The sequence below is a fragment of the Molossus molossus genome, unplaced genomic scaffold (genome assembly GCF_014108415.1).
Source record: "Molossus molossus isolate mMolMol1 unplaced genomic scaffold, mMolMol1.p scaffold_m16_p_4, whole genome shotgun sequence".
In the NCBI taxonomy this organism is placed as follows: Eukaryota; Metazoa; Chordata; class Mammalia; order Chiroptera; family Molossidae; genus Molossus; species Molossus molossus.
The window spans coordinates 69,579,978-69,603,631 of record NW_023425377.1 but is presented as its reverse complement, the minus strand read 5'-3'; the positions used below and the strand labels follow the sequence as shown (position 1 = coordinate 69,603,631).

Below are 23,654 nucleotides of genomic sequence, written 5' to 3'. Positions count from 1 at the left end.
TTCCAGTGAGAGTTCTTTCATGTTTTCAAAGATAACTAAGACAACTGAATGCTTTATATATTTTTAAAAATACATATGATTTCTCTTCAGGTTGATTCCTTTCATGGGTTTAAAAACTTGTTAATATCTGAAGGCTTTTCCAATTACTTATCATCACAGGGTTTTTCTCTAGTTGGAGTCATTTTGTACTTCTCTGAAAGGTACTGCTATGTCTATAGGTTTTCTCATGCTTCGCATGTTCACAGGGTTTCTTTCCAGTATGAGTTCTTTCATGTGTTTTTAAGGAACTCTGACTTCTGTAGGCTTTACCTTCATTGCTAACATTCATAGGGTTTTTCGCCAGTGTGAGTTCTGTCATGTGTTCCAAGATCACTGGGATACCACATATCTTACATTCATAGTGTGTCTGCAGTGTGACTTCCTTTATGTATTTGGAAATCCTTATGAAAACGGAAAGTTTAACCACATTGCTTACATTCATAGGGTTCCTCTCTATTATGTCTTCTTTCATGTTTCTGAAGATAACTGTGATCTCTGAAGGCTTTACCACATTGTTTACACTCATGGGGTTTCTCTCCAGTATGTGTTCTTTCATGTTTTTGAAGATAACTGTGATCTCTGAAAGCTTTACCACATTGCTTACATTCACAGGGTTTCTCTCCTGTGTGAGTTTTTTTGTGTATGTGCAAGGAACTGTAAAATTTGAAGAATTTATTACATTGTTTACATTCATAGGGTTTCTCTCCAGTATGTGTTCTTTTATGTTTTTGAAGAGAAGTGGGGTAAGTGAATGCTTTGCTACATATTTTACATTTGTAGGGTTTCTCTCCAGTGTGAGTTCTTTCATGTATTTGAACATAACTGGATGAACTGAAGGCTTTATCACATATTTTACATTCATAGGGTTTTTCTCCAGTGTGAGTTCTTCCATGTACTTGAACTTGACTGGAAGAACTAAAAGCTTTACCACATATTTTACAGTCATAGGGTTTTTCTCCAGTATGTGTTCTTTTATGTTTTTGAAGAGAACTGGGATAAGTGAATGCTTTGCTACATATTTTACATTCATATGGTTTCTCTCCAGTATGAGTTCTTTCATGGGTTTTTAAGGAACTGTGATCTCTGTAGGCTTTACCACATTGTTTACATTCATAGGGTTTCTCTCCAGTATGAATTCTTTCATGTATTTTTAAGGAACTGGGATCTCTGTGGGCTTTACCACATTGTTTACACTCATAGGGTTTCTCTCCAGTGTGAGTTCTTTCATGGGTTTTTAAGGAACTGTGATCTCTGTAGGCTTTACCACATTGTTTACATTCATAGAGTTTCTCTCCAGTGAGGGTTATTTCATGTGCTTGAACATGACTAAAAGCATGGGAGGTTTTATCACATATCTTACATACATAGGGTTTCTCTCCTGTATGAATCCTTTTGTGTCTCTGTAAGGAACTGTGGTCTCTGTTGGCTTTACCAGATTGTTTACACTCATAGGGTTTGTCTCCAGTGAGAGTTAGTCCATGTAATTGAAGTGAACATGGACAACTACAGGCTTTCCCATGTTCCTTATGTTTGTAGGATTTCTCTACACTATGATTTACTTCATGTTTTTCAAAATACTGCAGATAACTGAAGGCTTTCCCACACTCTTTGCACTTATATGACTTCTCTCCACATTTTTGAAATTCATATGTTTTGTGTCCAGTGTGACATCTGATGTGTCTACTAAGGGATGAATGATGCATGAAGACTTTCCCACACACACTGCATTCACATGGCTTCACTCCAGTGGTTTTCTTGTTCAGATTGAGATTTGAAGAAAGGCTGAAGTTTTCTCCACATTTACCCTCTTTACTTCCACAGACTTTCTCTACCATGTGACTTCTGTAAACAATGAAAAGTAAAGTATTAATGATTCTTTACTGATAATTTTATATTCATTATATTTTTACGATTTACAGGAAAAGTATAGGTACTCTGTCTTGCCTGCGTTGTCTGAAATTAAATATACTGAATGTTCTTTAAAAAGACTTCATCCTTGCTATTATCAAACTGTGATATTCATATATAGGGTTTATTATATTGTTTACAAGTGAATTATTTTGCAAACACTGAACATGTATGGCACATTTAAGAAAATATTTTTGGTAAAAAATTTATAAGAAGACATTTGAAGCAGGGTTTATTAGTTTTGCTTCTTTTAAAATTTTCACAACATACTAGAATTCCCACGAGACAATGCTTTCTACTGTGCAACTCACCTTATTTTTCTCCCCTGGCTTTTGTAGTAATTTTCAATGTCATGTTCTTCCCACCTTTTCCCTAAAATGCAGACCCAGAAAAATGAGTCCAAAGAATTCATATTATAGAAAAAGAATTAGCTTCTAGACTTTTGATGAGCTGTGACCATGCCAAGTTAATTTACCAACGTCCTCCTTTTCCACATTGCACATCTTGGAACAACACTGATGAGACAGAAACAATTGTTCTCTAATTGACAAATGAAGAAATGTCATCATCCTTACCTATGGAGGCCAGGTTCCTGAAAGTTTCTCTCATCACATCTCTGTAGAGTTTCCTCTGTGAAGGATCCAGTAAGGCCCACTCCTCCAGGGTGAAGTTCACAGCTACATCCTCAAAGGCCACTGAGTCCTAAAACACCCCAATTTGTGTAGAGTAGGGTGTGTGAGACTGACAGCACTGGACACCCAGACTCCATTTATAGGAAGGTTACATATGGTTCTCTCATCTCCAAACATTTTATCTATGACTTGATCATCAGAAACTTATTCTCTGTCCACACTTACTTTCTCATAAATTTAATATAATCATGAACACATGGAAATGACTTACATATTGTTACCATGATCACATTCCATTTTCTTTTCTAATGGCAGGGTTCAGAGAATGTTTGGAAATGACAGAAATGCTATTCAAACGAAACAAATATTATTTTAAGACCATCAATTTCTTGTGAGAAAATTATTTCATGTTCTTCTTTATTATCCACAATTTTCAGCACTCCATGAGGTAGAGGCTTAAACCTGCATGAAGTGTTAATAAATAAAATATAGTGAAGAACTGGAAGCTTTTCCTTCTATTCCTATCACCAAAAAAGAGAGTCCAGGAGGCCTGTGTGAATTACTTTCAACAAAGCCAGCTGACCATGTCATCCTAAAGTCCTCCAGGCCTTTACTAGCAATCAGGTGTGGCTGGCTCAATGTAAATATGCTTGTGGAGAATCATTACTTGTAGCTTGTGTAGTCTGTATCACAGACTAGGTTTTTCCTTTCTCTCTCTGTCCAATTTAATGGGTCTGGAGAATTATTTGGAGCTTACAGCCAAGACACAATGAAGGTGTGAAAAGTTAGACCACAAAATCCCTATACTCATGTGCTCAGGGCTGAGAGTTCATTTAAGTCCACATAATTTGATGATAAATTTGCCTATGATTGTAGAATACATAAAAGGACAGTGCTCTCCTCTAAAAGAACACAACATTCCCATTCTTGAATTTCTGGAGAAAAAATTTTTCTGAAAAATCATTTTAGAGGCTGCCCTGTTCCCTTTTGGCACTTAAGGAACTTGGGAGCTGCCACACTCAATTTCAGAGAGAGAGGGAGAGAGAGAGAAGAAAAAGAAAATAACGTAAAACGAATTACTCTCCTTAGAGCCACCAGAATTAGGAAAGAGAAAAGATGGTATTTGGAACTATGCTCCAATATATTCTTTTTTTTTTTTTTTTTTTATCCTCACCTGAGGACATTTTTCCACTTTTTGTTGAGATAGAGTGGGAGGGAGAGAGAGGAAGAGAAAGAGAGAGAGAAACATCGATGTGAAAGGGACACATCGAGTGGCTGCCACTCACACGACCAACCAGGGCTGGGGACAAACTGCAACTGAGGTATGTGTCCTTAGCGGGAACTGAACCCGGGTCTCTCTGGACCGCAGGCCAATGCTCTAACTGCTGAGCCAAACCGGCCAGGACTATTTTTAATGAGGTCTGTACTAAAAAAAATTCGATTTCACCAGAGTCTAATGCAAAGACAATGAACAACAACAACAACAGGACACAATGTCCATGAAGCCTAAAACAACCTTCCTCAACAGGAGGATAGGAATAAACATAATGGGAATATCTGAAAAAAAGAAAGACAGAAACAGGAGATAAGTGGAGTAATTACACTGAAATTTCCTAAAATGAATGATAGATAACACACTGTAGATTCAGAAAGCTCTAAAACACTAAAAATGCACAACCAAGTACATCCTACTTAAATTAGACAAAAGGAATATATTGAAAAAAGCCAGAGGAGAAAACAGACCTTAGGTATAAACCAAGATCTGAATTACATCCAACTTTTCAGAAACCATGCAAGCAAGAACAGAATGGAGTAAAATACTGAATGTTTTGGAATTAATAAGACACTGTGCAAAATGTTGTATCAAGAACAATAATCTTTAAAAAAATAAAAAAGCAAAAATGACTTTCTGAGACAAATATTGAGGGGATTAGTCACTAGTATACCTACTTTAAATGAAATATTAAAAAATTCATCACAAAGAATATAAATGATAAAAGGGGAAGGATTAGAAAAGAAATAAATAAAGATAAAAATCTTTTGTATTTCTTAAAATATTAGCAATATGTATTTGGTATTATAAGCTTATGTGTAGTAGAAATAAATGACAACAATGTGCCCTGGCCGGTTTGGCTCAGCAGTTAGAGCGTTGGCCTGTGGTTCGGCTCCCTCTAAGGGCGCATACCTCGGTTGCAGTTTGTCCCCAGCCCTGGTTGGGTTATGCAGGTGGCAGCCACTTGATGTGTCCCTTTCACATCAATGTTTCTTTCTCTCTCTCCCTCCCACTCTATCTGAACAAAAAATGGAAAAATGTCCTCAGGTGAGGATTAAAAAAAAATGATAACAATGTGACAAGGGATAGTGATGGTGGAATTAGGTGGTAGTGTGGTAGGAGATACTTGCACAAACAGCAAAGTGGTACAGTGTGACTTGACAGAGGATGTGGGTTAGTTGTAAATGTATATTCAAAAATTAAGGGAAACCAATATAAAAGCTTTTTATTTAAAATTTTTCACTATTATTATTTTTAAAGTATTCTTAGTTCTTTTTTTAAATAATATTTTTCTTTAATGATTTTAGAGAGAGAGGAAGGGAGAGGGAGAGAGATGGAAACATTGATGAGAGAGAACATCGATTGGTTGCCTCCTGAATGCCCCCCACTGGGAATCTGGCCCACATCCTGGGCATGTGCCCTGACAGGGAATTGAACTGCTGACCTCTTGGTGCATGGGTTGACACTCAACTGCTGAGCCATATTGGCCGGGCAATATAAAAACTTAAAAAAAAAAAATGCCACTGATTTGCAGAGAGAGGAGAAAAACAATTAGGAAAATCCCCAATTAAAGCCAAAGAAGACCAAAAAAAAGGCTGAAGACAGAAACAAATAACAAGGGCAACAGACAGAAAACAGTTAAGGTTTGGCAAATATAAATCCAATTGTATCAACAACCACTTTATTTATTTATTTATTTATTTATTTATTTATTTATTTATTCCTCACCTGAGGATATTTTCCCATTGATTTTTAGAGAAAGTGGAAGGGGTATTGGGGGTATTGGTGGGCGTTGGGGGGGGGAGAGAGAGAGAGAGAGAGAGAGAGACATTGATTAGCTGCCCCCTGAAGGACCCCAACTGGGGTTGAGGATTGAATCTGCAACCCAGGTGTGTGCCCTTGACCAGAATCAAACCTATGACCCTTCAATCTGAGAGCCAATGCTCTAACTGTTGAACCAAACTGGCCTGGACTCAAAAACCACTTTAATCATCAAAGGTCTGAATAGAATTGAAAGATAGAGGATTCAAAAATGGTGATGGAATGAATGGAAACTACACAGACCATCTCCTGGACCAAACTGAAATTACAACTAAAATAAAGACAAATTGTAGGCAAAAAGCAACAGAAAAGCAGCTGGAGAGGACCCATATAACCAGGGACAGGATAAAGGACACCAAATCGATCCTGGTAGGACCTGTGGAGGTGTAAGAGGGTGGGCTGGGAGCCCACGGACAGCAGATATTTTAGCTGTGAGCAGCTGCCTCAGGGTTAAAATCCCAAGCTGGCTACACACCACAAAGGGCCAGGACAGAGCACTAAATTAGGTACAGTCACTCACCTTGGGCTCTGGCAGAGGGAGGGTGGACTGGTCTGGAACTGTGTGGAGAGACTCGGGATTTGGAGGGAACTGGGAGTTTTCTGCTAAATCATGCCCTCACAGGACAGTAGACACAGGACAGAAAGGGCTCTTCCTAAAGGAGCCCTTTCCCAGAGCCTGGGGGAGAAGCAACAGCCCCTCCCTCAGAAATTTAAAACCACCCAGCTGGGCCAGAGAAATGCAAATTGAGACTCATTAACAGCCAGCATCTGCCCCACCCTCTGGAAATCCTCTTACCCTGAACACCCGAGAAAGTTTTTCATTCAGTTAAGGGCTACAACCCAAGCCTCATCAAGTAACTGAGACTAGTAGCCTCCAGGCAAAAAGCTAGAGGACAACTGAACCTTTCCTGGACTTGCAAATCGACCCAGGAAAGTAAGACTTGACAGTGGTGTTTAACATGGGTCCTCCCACACTCATCCAAATCCAGTAGAGGGAGCCACAAACAGCGAACCATCCACACCCACAGGGAAAATTTGGCAGGCTCCAAAACCCACCGAGACAACCAAAATGGTGAAACAAAGAAACAAATCCCAAATGAAAGAACAAGAGATCTCTACTGAAAATGAGATAAATGAAATGCAGTTAAGCAAGTTATCAGAGGTAGAGTTCAGAGTGATGACAATGAGGAAGGTCAACAGCATTACTAAAGAGCTCAATACCATGAGTAAAGATATAGAAACATTGACAATCAACCAATTGGATATGAAGAATGACATAGCAGAAATAAAAAACACATTGGAAGGACTAACTAGCAAAGTAGAGGAAGCCGAGGACCAGATCAGTGAAGATAGGGTAGAAAAAAATTACCCAATCAGAAAACTAAAAAGAAAAAACAATTAAAAAACAGGAAGACAGCTTAAGGGAACTGTGGGACAACTGGAAACATTCACATCGTAGGAGTGCCAGAAGAAGAATAAAATGAGCAAGGGTTACAGAATACATTTGAAGAAATAGTGACAGAAAACTTCCCTAACCTGGTGAAGGAAGAAGGCATTCAAGTTCAAGAAGCACAGAGAGCCCCAAGTAAGAAAAACCCAAACAGGCCCATTCCAAGATGCATCATAATTAAAATGCCATAAATTAAAGACAAAGAGAGAATCCTAAAGGCAGCAAGAGATAAGCAATAGGTTACCTACAAAGAAATCCCCATAAGGCTATCAGTTGACTTCGCCACAGAAGCTCTACAGGCCAGAAGGGAATGGCATGACATAATCAAGGTAATGAAAAATAAGGATCTGAATCCAAGACTACTCTATTCAGCAAGGCTATCATTCAAAATAGAAGGTCAAATACAGAGCTTCCCAGACCAAAAAAAAGGCTAAGGGAATACATTAGCACCAAACCAGCACTGAAAGAAATGTTAAAAAGACTGCTATAATTAGTAGAAGAAATAGGATGAAAAATATAACCCCACTAAACAAAAATGGCAATGAATAAGTACATATCAATAATCACCTTAAATGTGAATGGTTTGAATGCTCCGATAAAAAGACACAGAGTAGCTGACTGGATAAGAAAGCCTGACTCATCTATATGTTGTTTACAAGAGACCCACCTCACAACAAAAGACTCACATAGGTTGAAAATGAAGGGATGGAAAAAAATCTTCCAAGCAAATGGAAAGCAAAAAAAAGCTGGGGCAGCAATACTCATATCTGATAAAGTAAATTTCAAAATGAAGGCCATAACTAGAGACAAAAAAAGGCCACTACATAGTATTGAAAGGATCTGTCCAACAGGAAGGTACAACCTTGGTAGACATAAATGCACCCAATATAGGAGCACCAAAATATATTAAAAATGTTCTGGAGGACTTCAAAGGAGAAATCAATAGCAATACAAGCATAGCAGGGTACTTCAACACTCCACTGATCCTCTAGACAAAAATTAGCAAGAAAACAGAAACTCTAAATGATGCACTAGATCAAATGAATTTAATATCTACAGAGAATTATACCCCAAAACTGCAGAATTCACATTCTTCTCAAGTGCACCTGGGACATTCTCAAAAATAGACCACATGTTAGGACACAAACTAAGTCTCTACAAGTTCAAGAAGACTGAAATCACATCAAGCATCTTCTCAGATCACAATGGCATGAAACTAGAAATCAATTACAACAAAAACATACAAAGACATTTGAACACATGCGCCTAAATAACATGTTATTAAACAATGAATGGGTTACCAGGGAGATCAAGGAAGAAATTAAAAACTTCCTAGAAACTAATGAAAATGAACACACAACAACACAAAATTTATGGGACACAGCGAAAGCAATTCTGGGGGTAGTTCATAGCACTACAGGCCTACTTCAAGAAACAAGATAAATTTCTAATTGACTATTTAACCTCACAACTTACAGAACTTGAAAGGAAACAAAAAGGAAGCCCCAGAGCAAGTAGAAGGAAAGAATGACAGACCTCGGGGTGGGTGGATGAGATGAACCAAAGAACTTATATGCATGTATGGTAACCAGTGGCCATAGACATCAATGGTGGGGGGGATGAAGGGGTGGGAATGGAAGGAGGATGACTAGGGGAAAAAAGGAGAAACATCTGTAACAAAAATAAATGAATAAAAATTGAAAAAAAGTAATATCAGATTAAAAACTACACTTACATGTTTTCTATGAGAAACACACTTTTTAAAATATATTTTATTTATTTTTTAGAGGAAGAGGGAGAGAGAGAAGAGAAACATGGATGTGAGAGAAACATTGATCTGTTGCCTCCCAAACACACCTCAACCCAGGATTGAACCTACAACCTGGGTATGTGCCCTGACCAGGAATCAATCCACTGAGTTTTCAGTGCACAGGGCATTGCTCACCAAACTGAACCACACCAGCCAGGGCAAGAAACACACTTTAATATGAAGACACAGAAAGATAAAAGATAAAGAGATGCAGAAAAGACCATACCAACAGAAATCAAAGGACACATATATGAATTATAGATAATAAAGACTTCAAACCAAGGAAAACTCAGAGAGACATTATATAATGACTAAGGGGTCCATTTCCAAGAACGCACAGCTATCCTTTAGGTGTATATGCATAACAACACGGGTCAAATTACATAAGTCAAGAGCTGATAGAACACAGGAGAAATACACGAGTCTAAAGATTTCAGACATCCCCTTACCATGAATTATAAATTCCAGTAGTAGAAAATTAGGAAGAACAGAGTAGAGCTGAGCAGCACTATGAAACAACTGAAATTAATTGTAATCTGTGAAATACTATATGCAACAACAGAATACACATTTTTCTCAAGTTCACATGGAATGTTCACCAAGACAGAAGAGATCCTGAGACATAAATCACACCATAACAAATCTGAAAGAACAGAAATCATATAAAATATACTCTTAGACCACACAGAAATTAATCTAGAGATCAGTAACAGAAAGATAATTGGGAAAGCCCCAAATACATGGAGATTCAACAACACAATTCTAAATAACATATAGGATCAAAGATAAAAAATCTCTGGAGAAACAAAAAATTATTTTGAACCAAATATAATAAAAATACATCGTAATCAAACTTTGTGAGATACAGCAAAAGTGGCACCTACAGGAAAATTTAGGCTATTAAATATACTAGAAAAAAGAAAGATTGATAATCAGTAAGGTAAGCCTCTACCTCAGGAAATAATAAAAAGAAGAGCAAATTAAGCCCAAAGTAAGCAGAATAAAATGAATAATAAAAATTAGGAAAGATCCCAGCCAGTGTGTCTCAGTGGTTGAGACTGTTCTGTGCACTGAGAGGTTGGAGGTTTGATTCCTGGTCAGGGCACATGCCCAGGTTGCAGGCTCCATCCCCAGTAGGGGGTGTGCAGGAGGCAGCTGATAGAAGTTTCTCTCTTTCTCTCTCTCTCTCTCTCTCTCTCTCTCTCTCTGCCTTTCTCTTCATCTCTCTCTCAGAGCAATTAAAAAAAAAATACAAAAATTAGAAAAGCAATATGAGCCCTGGCCAGTGTCGCAGTGGTTAGAGCATTGGACCCTGCACCAAAGAGTCTTGGGTTCGATTCCCAGTCAAGGGTATGTACCTGGGTTGAAGGTTCGATCCCTGGCCCTGGTCTGGGAGTGTGTGGGAGGCAACCATTGTTGTGTTCTCTCTCTCTTCCCCTCTCTTTAAAAATCAGTGAACTTGTCCCTAGGTGAGGATCAAAATCAAACATTTCTTCATATGTCTCTTAGCCATTTGTATGTCCTGTTTGGAGAGGTGTCTAGTTCCTCTGCCCATTTTCTAATTGGGTTCTTTGTCTTCCTTTTGATGAGTTGTATGAGCACTCTCAATATATTGGAAATTAACTCCTTATCTGATATGTCATTGGCAATTATGCTCTCCCATACAGTGGGTTGCCTTTCCATTTTGATGACTGTATCTTTCACTGTGCAGAAGCTTTTGAATTTGATGTAGTCCCATGTGTTTTCTCCTTTGTTTACCTCAAAAAATTAAAAATTGAACTTCCATTTGACCCAGTGATCCCACTTCTAAAAATATACCCTAAGAAGCCTGAAACACCAATCAGAAAGAATATATGTATCCCCATGTTCATAGCAGCACTATGTACAATAGCTAAGATCTGGAAACAGCCCAAGCGTCCATCTGTAGACAAATGGATAAAAAAGCTGTGGTACATATACACAATGGAGTACTATGCAGCTGTAAGAAAGAAAGATCTCTTATCCTTTGATGACATGGAGGGACCTGGAAAGTATTATCCTAAGAGAAACAAGCCAAGCAGAGAAAGACAAGTATCAAATGATCTCACTTATTTGTGGAATATAATGAACATAACAGTCCGAGGAATGGGGTAGTCCCAGAGATGTGGAAGTGGGGTACAGACTGACAATCCTAAGAAGAGGGGGTGGTGGGGGAGAGATAAACCACAGAACTTATATGCATGTATGCATGAACAAAAGTCATGGACAACAAAGCTGGGGACAGGGTGGAGGAGGCAGGGGTGAATCAGTGGGAGAAAAGGAGAAACATCTGTAACAAAAATAAATAATTAAAAAACAAACAAACACACAAAACATCATACAGCTAAATGTAAAATGCAAAAGTAATAAACCTCTACAAGATAATGTATGAGAAATTCTAGATGCAAATAAAAGAACAATGAGGCATCATTACACATTTATTATATGGCTGAAATTAAAAGCACTCAGAACATCAAATCTTGGTGGAGATGTGAAGCTGCAGGTGATCCTGTTCATTGCTGGTGGGCATGGAATTGGGATGCCTACAATGGAGACAGGAACCTTCAATACTAAATGTACTCTTTTTTTTTAAAATGAATACTTACAAATTTCTTTTCTTTGATTTTTTAGCAAGAGAGGAACAGAGAGGGAGAGAGAGAGATAGAGACATCAATGAGAGAGAATGTCAGTTGGCTGCCTCCTGCATGCCTCCCACTGGGGATTGGGCCCACAACCTGGGCATGTGCCCTGACCGGGAATCAACTGGCGACCTCTTGGTGCATGGGTCAGCGCTCAACCACTGAGCCACAAGGGTTAACTGAGCCACAAGGGCCGGGCAATACTAAATGTACTCTTTTTTTTATTTTTTTATCCTTGCCTGAGGACACTTTTTCCACTTTTTGTTCAGGTAGAGTGGGAGGGAGAGAGAGGAACAGAGAGAGAGAGAGAAACATCGACTTGAAAGGGACACATCGAGTGCCTGCCACCCGCACAACCAACCAGGGTCGGGGACAAACTGCAACTGAGGTACGTGCCCTTAGCGGGAACCAAACCCGGGTCTCTCTTGACTGCAGGCCAACACTCTAACCGCTGCGCCAAACCGGCCAGGGCCTAAATGTACTCTTACTATGCATAGTAAGATCCAGCAATCACGCTCCTTCAGTGTAGACCTAAATGAATTGAAACCTGATGTTCATACAAAAACCTGTGTATGAATATTTGTAGGTGCTTTATTCATAATTATCAGGAGTTAGAGTTAAGCAAGATGTACTTCAAGAGGCAAACAGACAATCAGTTGTAAATCCATGCAGTGAAATATTTTTCGGTGATAACAAAGAAATAGGGTATTAAGCCATGAAAACATAGGAGGAACCTTAAAAGCACAATGCTAAGTGAAAGAAGCCAACCTGATAAGGCCACACATTGTATAATTCCGAGTATATGACAACCTGGAATGGAAAAAATTATGAGTCAATACAAATCTTTGGGTTTGAAGGATTTAGGAGTTGGAGGGAAGAATGAATCTAGGTGGAGCAACTCTCCACTCCATCATGTAGTGTGCGTACTGTTCTCCTGAAAGTCTGTGCATTCTCCAGTGCTGTGCATTCAGTGAATTCCAAAGAACAGCCCAGGGGCAACCTCCTCCAACACCATAGTTTATTTTTCTTTTAACCTTCACTTGAGGACATGCTTAGAGAGACAGAAAGGGAGAGAGATGAGAGAGGAGGAGAGGGTAGGAGAGAGGAGAGAGACAAACATTGACTCACTGCCTCCCATACGCATTCGACTGGGATTAAACCGGAAACTTGGGTATGTACTCTGACCTGGAATCGAACCTGAAACCTTTCGGTGTACTGGATGACACTCCAATAAACTGAGTCATCTGGCCAGGGCACCATGGTTTCTTTCACAGGATTGGAGTAATAAGGATCCTTTTTCCTGTGGATGATGTGGAGGAAAGACTTTTCCATGAAGTGACTGCTGCTGAACCTCTGAGCTAGACCCTCAGAGACTGATCTTAATCGATGTTTTCCTTCGGACATAAACCAGTACGTCTCCACTGTGTTCCATGGCATGCTGGTTACTTGAACAGGCCATCATCCTGACCAGGTCAAGCATGGAAAACATTTTCCCTGGGCACGGGAATATCAGGCCACTAAGAGGGTTAGAGGCCTCCTCCATGACAACTGGTTGCTGTAGAGAGTTTAAGTACCCTGCATGTAGGCAGGGTTTGAACTAATCCCTTTCTGTGCCAAGCTGAAAGGATGGTGTTGTTCACTGTAACCCAGACGGTCAGGATCTTTGTTGCAATAGATGAAGGGGCAGCAGAGTTACTTAGGGGTCCTGGTGAGCCCTCTGGAATCTTGACACCCACTGGCTGCTGTCCCTGTCTCTTCTCTTTAAGGTGTGACCATCTGATGGGCTTACCTTATTCACAGGGTATAAACAGCCTCATATTCTTCCCTCCCCTCCCTCCACCCCCAGCCAAATCTCCCCCTAATGTGTGTGCAAACCTGGCCTCAGTCACACCTTCACGCCAAACACACAGTAGGGGCATCAACCCAGGACTACTGTAAGAAGGGCTCCATCGCTACACTCTGCTCTCAACTCAAAGTCCTCTAACTGTAAAACTCAGGCCCAGTGGAGTAAACAATACAACTCAGGGCAGCACAGCTCACAGGAGGGCTCCCAGCAAGCAGCAGCTCACAGAGCAGGAGCCTCCAGGTCCTCATCAGCCTGACAGGCAAGGACAGGGGAAGAGGATGGGGGAGGCTCAAGTTTTCAGTCAAACGTCAGACATGTGAAGCCTGACCACTGGTGACAAGAACAAACACAAATGTGGAAAATAATGCACTCGTACTGTCTTGTTTTTATATGAAGACCCTCTAACAGGATGAGCAGGACATGATCAAAACAGGTCACGGGCGTGTGGCTGGAGGATGAGCACAGAAGTGGAGCAGGATGTGCAGGCAGCGACCTTTCCCAGTTAGTTTCCTCTCTGAGGAATGTTTTAAATATTCCAATGCATTATTTATTTCAAATAAGGAGAGAAATTTATACACAGTACATTTTCCTATGATTGAGAATGATTTTAAATTAATTTTGCTTTTAATATTCTTTTTTTAATCCTCACTGGAGGATATTTTTCTATTTATCTACAGATAGAGTTGGGTGGGGAGCGAGAGAGAGAGAAAGAGAGAAAGAAACATCAACATGAGAGGGACACATTGACTAGTTGCCTCCTAGTCAAGACCAACTGACCAGGGCTAGGGACCAACTGCAACTGAGGTACGTGCCCCTGATGGGAATTGAACCCATGGCTCATTGGTCCGCGGGCTGACACTCTAACCAGTGAGCCAAACCAGCCAGGGCAATTTTGCTTTTAATATTAATTAAATTTTAATTTTTCTACATAGAAAACTGCTCCAAGATTTAATCCTTTAAACACTAAATGATATAAATGCGCAGACCATAAACAATATTTTACAAATCCCTTCCTAACTAAAGGAACAAAAAAGCATTATAATAGTTTTACTTTTACTGCTATTTTTCACACTGCAGATATTTTCAGGTATGAGGAACATATTATAACATTAGAGGTTTGCAATTAAGCCCCGAAATATACTAGAAATTTCAAATATTTACATAAGAGGTGTTTTTCTCATGAATAAAAATAAAAATTCAAAAAATTTTCCTCACATCTATTAAAATAGGAATTCATTTTCCTTATGAATAATTTACCCTTTTCAATGTCAAAGATCCCTAGGGGTCCGAGTACACAAAAAAATGATCTAAAAAATGAAAAAAGTACCTGAGAACTTAAAAACACCCGTCTGTCATCTTCAGGTTCTCTTTCCTAAATGAAACCAAAATTCTACTTATTTCCACAGTTATCTTACCTTATTCAAATGGTATCTCTCCATCAAGTTATATTTTAAAGCCCAAATGCTAATGGAAACTAGAATCAGAGGGCTGCAATACTCGATTGACAAGGGAATCCAAAGGAATGAAACAAATACTGGAATGAAAACTGATAAGCAGTCTGCTTCCCTACAGTTAGGGGAAATAACCCCACGTTCAGAAAGTAGAACAGAATCACAAACTTAAAGTCTACGTACTCCAGCTTGAGAGAGAACCAATGGAGTTGGTCAGTCCCTGGGGAAGGAAGGGAGGGACACCTGAGCAGTCCCCAGGAACGAACTCTGGGAGCTCCACACACCACCTTTCCTGTAAACAACTCTCAGTTAGATAGAGCTTAACTTCTGACCCAGATGATCTCCCCAATTCATAAACATTTTGTCCACGAGACAGAACCCCTGATATTCATAGATCTCAATGTGCACAAATTACACTAAGCACACCTACACTGTGGTTGGGAAACTCAAACATAAGATCTAAAAATGTCTAGGCCTAAGAAACCACAACCACAACTTCAGAAGGACATCATCCCTCCTTCCCCCTCCTGTGCGGGTGCACTTCCAGCTTTCCAGGGCTGTAAAGAAAGCTTTACAGCTTCTCAGTGTAAAGGCTCCTTCCCTAGTGGGTGTGAGCAGGTAGGAACCTGCAGGGGGAGGCTCCCCAGGAACAACTGGGCCTTCAAGTACTTCCCTTTGAAGGCTCAAGGGTCATTAGCTCTGGTCACTGACCACAGGCCTCTGCTCCAAACTGGAGTGGTTTTGGAACACTGTTGATATTGTAAAAAACACAAACCCAGTGTCTGAACAATCCAGTAAAATCACTTAAACTCAACATTTATAGAAAAAGGAAGAAAATTGTAAGGGTCTTTTATTCAACTAGAAACCTGCAAATATCGATTTTATTCAGGAAAACATGCTATTTATATCTCTAGAAAAAGAAACTGGTTGGTAAATAATCATACTTGAACATGTCTGCTCTGCAGGTCTAAATCCTGCAATTTATTTGAAAACACCCGATCTAAAAAAAAAGAAAAAAAAAAAAAAAATGACCTCCCTGATTTACTACACAGACTCAAGGTAAGAAAGAGTGAAAGAAGAATTCTATCAAAAAATAAAATGTAATCATGGAACATTTTCGTTTTTCTAAAATTCACCTGTTTTTTTTTTTCTTTGCCTGTTTGGAACTATTTTATAGTCTTACAGGCTCTATTGATTGAATACATTTTACCCCTATTAAAAAATGAACTTTTAATTCAACGAATCTTTTCAAGGTGACAAGCCCAGGGAGAAGCTATGCTCACAGGACAAAACACCCAGGAAAGTTTCCAAACAGGAACCTTCACTCAAAGTACTTCCTCTAGGATTCTGTACCCAGGGAAGATTCCTGGTAGGGTGCAAGGATTTCAAGCAACATTGGTCCAGGTGATTATTCTTGCCTTTCCTCTCATGTAAAATATCCAAACAAAATATAAGTATCTAAGAAATAGCCATCTATGACTCTGGAAAAAGAATAAACAATTAAAATATTGGGTCTGTTTGAAATGCACCACGGAGGTCAAATAGTTGATAATGATATTGTGAATTGCAGAGGGGAAGTTGGCTTGGGATTTCGAAGAGGGATCTGGAAATTTAGGGACTTGTTGCTAGTCCCAGGAAGAGACAGGCTAGGGCACTGAAATATTTGGAAAACTCAGGAGAAAAGGGCCCCGTAGGGAGAAAGAAGGGACTGGGGACCACACAGACCGCAGCTCCTCCCACGCACAAACCCGGGAGACGAAGTCACAATTGTCCCCTGATGACCCTCCGGTGGTCACATTCTGGGGAGACGTGGGGCTGCCTAGAGGGGCTCTGGGACGGGGTCCAAGTCGCCGCGCGCGGTGACAGGACAGGATGTCTGGGGCTACCGGGCCGGCCCCTACACTGAAAGCCGGAGGGGACCGAAGTGGACTCGGGTCCGCAGACTGGGACCGCGGACAGGCCGTCCCGCCACAGCCGATTCCAACCGGTTCCAACCAGCTTCTCGTCCCCATCTCTGCACCCCAGCGGCACTCACCATTTCTAGGTTTCCTGGGTCTCCCTGAATCCTGCCTACGGGACTCCTACAACCCGATTACAGCCCGACTGCAGTGCGACACACCGTGCAGCAGAGCAACCTGGGACCCTGAAGGACAGGCGACACCCGATCCTCAGCGCCGCTGGAACGAGTTGGGAAGTCCAGGACTTCTCCTTGCGTTACTCCACCCACCTGCCCCAGCGGCGCCTCTGACTGGACAGTTCACAAGGCCACGCCTTCTTGTTCCTGAGTGACAACCGACCGGAGGACGCGTGGCTTCGCGAAGCAAATCCCCACTGGACAGCGGGGGCCTGACCTCGCGAGTTTCTTTGCACTCAAACCGAAGTTTTTCCCGGCCTAGGGCAGCCTCTGTTGTTTTCCCTGAGCAGTTTGTGAATGCGAGGGCACAGGTTTGCACAGGGAATTACTAATTGAGTTTCCAAGTGGTGCAAGTAAGTGCAGAGCAGGAGGGCCAGGCCACAATGGAACAAGAGGCTCTTATGTCTAATAGGGGTCAAGGGCTTGGCTTCGGTTGTGAGGCCACTCATGGAATTCTGACCTTTGTTTAGAAATTCACTTCAGTGCAGCCGCACCATCTGTAATGAGTCTCGTCCTGATTCAGTGTTTGATCCCTGCAGCACTTGCACCCCATCCCTTCCCCACCCCTCTCATTTGGTCCTTAAGAAAAAGAATTCCAGCCCTGGCCGGGTAGCTCAGTAGTTCAGTTGGTTAGAGCAGCCTCCTAACATTCCAAGGTTTGATCTCAGGGCGAGGTACATAAAGAAATCAATCAATGAATGCATGAAATGGGTGGAGCAACAGGTCCATGTTTCTCTCTAAAATCAATCATTCAATAACAATTTAAAAAAGTTTTTATTGATTGTTTAGAGAGAGAGGTAGAAACATCCACGTGAGAGAGAAACATCTATCAGCTGCCTCCTGCACAACCCCTACTGGAGGTGGAGCTTAAAACCCAGGCATGAGCCCTGACTGGGAATGGAACTCAGACGGCTCAGTTCATGGGACAAAGCTCAATCTACTGGGCCACGACAGCTGGGCCCAATAACATTTTTTAAAAAGGTAAAAGAATCTGCCCCTGCTGCGGTGGCTCAGTGGTTAGAGCGTTGACACGCGCATAGAAGGGTTTCGGGTTTGATTTCCAGTCAAAGGCTGGTACCTGGGTTGCAGGATCGGTCCTGGCCCTGTTGGGGTGCTGGGGGAGGCAACCAATTCATGTGTCTCTCTAACATCAATGTTTCTCTCTCTCTCATTCCCATCCTCTCCATCCCTCTCTTCCACTCTAAAAATCAATGGAAGAAATATCCTAGGGTTAAGATTAACAACAACAACAAAACAAACAAACAAACAAAAAAGGGAGGGAAAGAATTCTAGAGCACTTGGCTCTGGTGGGAAGTTGGAACCTGGCATCCCTAGCCTGGGCACTAGGACTCTTTTCAGTCTAACCACAGGGTGTGAAATGTGTTCATTATTCTCAGGTGTATAATTTGCACAGGAAGGACATTTAATTTAGATGAGTTTTTGCATTAGTCCCTAGAGAATTTTGAAATGTAAATGGCTATAATATCCTAAGACAATTGATTTCTATTTTTTTAAAATCCTCACCAGTGGACATGGATAACAAACTGGGGAAAGGGCAGGGAGGGAGGAGGAGGGGGGAATCAGTGGGGGAAAAAGGAGAAACATCTGTAACAAAAATTAATTAATAAAAAAATAAATAAATTAAAAAAAGAGAGAATTTTGAAATGTAAATGGCTATAATATCCCTAAGACAATTGATTTCTATTTTTTAAAAATCCTCACCCAAGGATATTTTTCCATTTGTCTTCAGATAGAGTGTCAGGGGGAGAGAGAGAGCGAGAGAGAGCTAGAGACATTCATTAGTTGCCTTCCACATGACCCCAACCAGGGCCAGGGATGGAACTGCAACCAAGGCTGTGTTGGAGGCAACCAATCGATGGTCTCTCTCACATTGATATTTCTCTCTCTCCCCCTCCCTCCCTTCCACTCTATATAAAAAGTCAATGGAAAAATATCCTTGGGTGAGCCGCCCCCACAAGTCTCTTGGAGTTTTGAGGTGCCATCTTGGGTTTTCCCAGAGAAAACCAGCTTCTTGGTATTGGTCCTTGGATTTCTGATCTTAGCTAGTCCTGAAATTTCCACTTTTTTATTTTTTCTAATTCAGTCTACTTTTGTCAGGCAATATGTTGAAGAGAATATAAGAAAGTAGTAGAAGTTTAAAGATTAATTAATGATATGGTGGCACAACCTGGTGAGAGTAAGGATATCAGGTGGTGGATGTGTTAATTAACCTGGGAACTCTAATATGTCTAAGAGATTGGATTGCAAAACTCTTTTGCATTGCCAAACTTTAAAAAACATTTTATTGAATTTATTGGGGTGACATTGGTTAATAAAATTATTAACAATTCTATAATTTAAAAAAATGTTTGATTGATTGAGACAGAGAGAGAGAGAAACATTAGTTTGTTGTTTCACTCATTTATATATTCATTGGTTGATTCTTGTATGTGCCCTGACCTAGACTGAACCTGCAACTTTGGTGTATTGGGAGGATGCTCTAACCATCTGAGCTACCTAGCCAGGGCTACAATTCTGTAATATGTAATCCATGTAGTGTATTATCGTTCACCACGCAAAGTCAAGTCTCCTTGCATTGTCAAACTCTTTTGAAACATTTTTTAATTTATTGATTTGAGAGACAGAGAAAGAGAGAAAGACAGAGAGAGAGAGAGAGAGAGAGAGAGAGAGAGAGAGACATATATTTTTGTCATTCTACTTATTTGTTGATTGATTCTTGTATGTGCCCTGACTGGAGATGGAACCTATATCCTTGGTGTATCAGGATGATGCTTTAACCAACTAAGCTACCCGGTTAGGCTTGCATTGCCAAACTCTTAATGACTTTATTTATTTTTGTAAATTGATTTATTTATATGAACAACTTTTATTGAGATGTATGTGGGAGGAATACAATTTCTTCTACCCCTAAGGTTCTTCTGGCTGGTCTAATAATCAGATATGAGAGAGATTATCAAGAGAAAATAACCAAATTTAATACATACATATGTATGGGAACCCCACATGCAGGAGAGATTCAGAGATGGGAAAGGGGACTGAGGTATACAAGGCATTCTAAGCTAGAGATGCAGTAATGCATCTTGGGGGCTTCAAAGGGTCATTGCAGATGATAGAAAGAGCAGATGTTTAGTAAATAAAAGTTTGTCTTGTCATAATCTCTTTGAAAAGATTATCACTGATAATCTCATAGTCAGGCCTCTATTCAAATTCTTCTAAGCACTTAAGGGTGGGGGGTGGGGCAGAAGTTTCTCCTGAGCCCTTGTCTAATGTTACCTTTAGCTCAAAACAATTGGCTCAAAACAATTGACACAGAAGTAAATCTTGGGGTGACTGATTCTGGGCCCCCACAGATGTAATCCGTATATCATGCACTATACCTCATTAAAGTGTACAAGTCAATGTTTTCAGTATATTTGCATTGTATGTACAATCATCACCACAGTTAACTTTTGGACATTTTCATCAGTTCAAAAAATCCCCAAACCCTCCCAAACTTCCCATCTTCCTCCCCAATCCCCAGCCCCAGGCAACCCTAAATTTACTTTTTGTATCTACAGATTTCCATATTCAGGGCTTCATATGAAAAAGAATTCTATTACCTGTGGTCTTTGTGATAGACTTTATTGATACAACATAATTTTTATTTTTATTTTTTTTCTCAAATCTTTATTTTTGGATGTAAAATGTATTACAGATGTTCCACATTTTTCCCCCATTGACCCCCTCCTCCCCACTCCCGCCCCCCTCCCACCTTTTCCCACACTATTGTCTGTGTCCATTGGTTATGCATATAAGTTCTTTGGTTTATTTCTTCCCACTCCCCCAACCCCTTTCCCTTTGAGGTTTGTCAGTCTAGCAATGAATTTGTGCTTCTTAATCCCTTCATCTTTTTCACCCATTCCCCTAACCCCCTTCCCAACTGGCAACCAACAAAATGTTCTCTGTATCTATGAGAATGTTTCTGTTCTTCCTGTTCATTTTGTTTGTAGATTCCATTGTTGATAGATATGTATTCATTGCCATTTTGTTTGTTCATACATTTTATCTTTTTCTTCAAAAAGACCCTTCATCATTTCATATAATAACGGTTTGGTAGTGATGAACTCCTGTAACTTTTTCTTGTCTGGGAAAGTTTTTATATGTCCATCAATTCTAAATGACAGCTTTGCAGGATCGAGTAATTTTGGTTGTAGGTTCTTGGTTTTCATCACTCTGAATATTTCTTGCCACTCCCTTCTGGCCTGCAAAGTTTCTTTTGAGAAATCAGCTGACAGCCTAATGGGTACTCCCTTGTAGGTAACTAGCTGCCTTTCTCTTGCTGCTTTTAATAGTCTCTCTTTGTCTTGAACCTTTTGCATTTTGATGATGATGTGTGTTGGTGTGGGCCTCTTGGGGTTCATCTTGTTTGGGACTCTCTGTGCTTCCTGGACTTGTATGTCTGTTTCCTTCACCAAGTTAGGGAAGTTTTCTGCCATTATTGTTTCAAACAGGTTTTTGATTTCTTGTTCTCTCTCTTCTCCTTCGGGCACCCCCAAGATGCGAATGTTGGCACACTTGAAGTTGTCCCAGAGGCTCCTTACACTATCCTCATTTTTTTGGATTCTTTTTTCTTTTTGCTGTTCTGATTGGGGATTTTTTGCTTCCTTATATTCCAAATCGATGGTTTGCTCCTTGGATTTACATACTCTATTATTAAAGCTGTGTAAATTATTCTTTATTTCAGTTAATGCCTCCTTTAATTCTAACTGTGTATCCATGATTTCTAACTGGTCCTTTTTTATGCTCTTGAGGCCCTCCCTAAGTTCACTGAGGTTCTCACTAAGTTCATTGAGCATCCTTATAAGCAGTATTTTGAACTCAGTGTCTGTTAGGTTGCTTATCTCCCTTTCGCTTAGTTCTTTTATTGGGGTTTTGTTCTGCTCTTTCATTTGGGACCTGTTTCTTTGTCTCCTCATTTTGGCTGCCTCCCTGTGTTTGTTTCTGTGTATTACTTAATGAGAGGTATGGGGCTCGCTGAGCCCCGATGCTGCTCGTTTGAAAGAATTTAGGAAAAACCTGAAGCAGGATTCAAGACCGGCCAATCCTATGGTTAAGCAAGTGGCAACTGCTTGGGTGGGCTTGAAAGTTGTGTGGGGCGGGGCGGGGCCTCAGGGAGTCAGCAGGGCGGGGCTACCAGTGTGAGCCAGGTTGCTGGAGTCCCAGATATGGCTTCTGTCTGCTGCCCCTGGGAAGGGCTCACCAAAGGAACAAAGGCCTCTTACAGCACGTTTGTCCCTGAGGAAGCCCCCTCTCCAGCCCTCGCTCCAGTGCCAAACAGCTCAGTTCTTCCCTGTATGTCTCTGGCGCCCCTCGAGCTGCCTCCCCTCCGAGGTTAGAGGGAGAGAGTCCGATAAGTCCGTGCGCCGGCCCTTTAGGGAGCTGCCTGGGGCTCCAGCCAGGTCAGCTTCCCTGAGCCTCAGTTTCCGCTGGTTTTTCCAGCCATAAGTTATGGGGACTTCTCTTCCTGGCACTGGAACCCTGAGCGGGGCACCTGGTGTGGGACGGGGACCCCTCTGTCCTCAGGAAGGACCTTCCCAGCCACGGGAGCCTCCTGATTTTTATCCACCACGCTTGGGTGTGGGACCAGCCCATCTCCCCGCCGCGCTGCCGCCACCCCTTGCGCCGCTGCGCCGCCAGTCCTACCAGTCTGGATGTAGCTGCTTTTTTTTTTTTTTTTTTTTTAATTCCGTAGTTGTAGGACTTCCATTCAGCTTGATTTCAGGCGGTTTTGAATGATGGTTGTTCTGTAGTTTAGTTGTAACTTTGATGTCGTTGTGGGAGGACACGATACCACGTTTACCTATGCTGCCATCTTGATCGGAAGTCTCCGATATAACATAATTTTTAAAAGTCATTCATTTATTTACTTTTATGGCCAAATAATATTCCACTGGATGGATAAAACATGCTAATTATCTATTCATCCATTAATGTATACTTGGTTTCTTCCCACTTTTTGACTACTATAAATAATGTTGTTATAAACTTCATTTATAAGTTTTTGTTTGACCATGTTGAACATGCTTTCTTATTTTTCTTGGACATATACCTGTGAGAGAAATTGAGAAATCATATGGTAATTCTAAGTTTAATTTTTGTTATACTACAGTGTTGGCCTTTTAAAAAAAATCCTTGCCTAAGGACATGCTTAGCAAGAGGAAGGGAGGGAGAGAGAGAGAAGAGAGAGAGGAGGAGAGAGAGAGAGAGAAGGAGAAAGGGGGGAGATAAGAGAGAGAGAGAGAGAGAGAGAAACACTGACATTTGAGAAAGAAACATTGATCAGTTGCCTTCCATATGTGCCCAAACTTGGGATTGAACTGGCAACCTTTTGGTGCACAGGATGACACTCAACCACTCTTTTTTAAAAAAATTTTTTATAATTTATTTATTTATTTTTGTTACAGATGTTTCTCCTTTTTCCCCCACTGATTCCCCCCTCCCCCCTCCCTCCCTGCCCTGTCTCCAGCTTTGTTGTTCAGGTCCATTGTTCATGCATACATGCATATAAGTTCTGTGGTTTATCTCTCCCCACCACCCCCTTTTCTGGGGATTGTCAGTCAGTACCCCACTTCC

General features: G+C 40.8%; 1 protein-coding gene across 1 annotated transcript in view; it reads right to left on the bottom strand.

The window, feature by feature from the left end:
- Positions 1 to 458: 458 nt before the first annotated feature.
- The window catches only part of LOC118643839 (zinc finger protein 709-like), a 39,572-nt gene continuing 16,376 nt past the window's right edge, over positions 459 to 23,654 (bottom strand). Inside the window, exons 2-5 of the mRNA XM_036282205.1 lie at positions 2,523 to 2,649; positions 2,259 to 2,319; positions 1,586 to 1,881; positions 459 to 1,504 (exon numbers count right to left, since the gene is read on the bottom strand). Coding sequence (XP_036138098.1) covers positions 459 to 1,504; positions 1,586 to 1,881; positions 2,259 to 2,319; positions 2,523 to 2,649 — 1,530 coding nt within the window. The remainder of the gene's footprint in view (positions 1,505 to 1,585; positions 1,882 to 2,258; positions 2,320 to 2,522; positions 2,650 to 23,654) is intronic.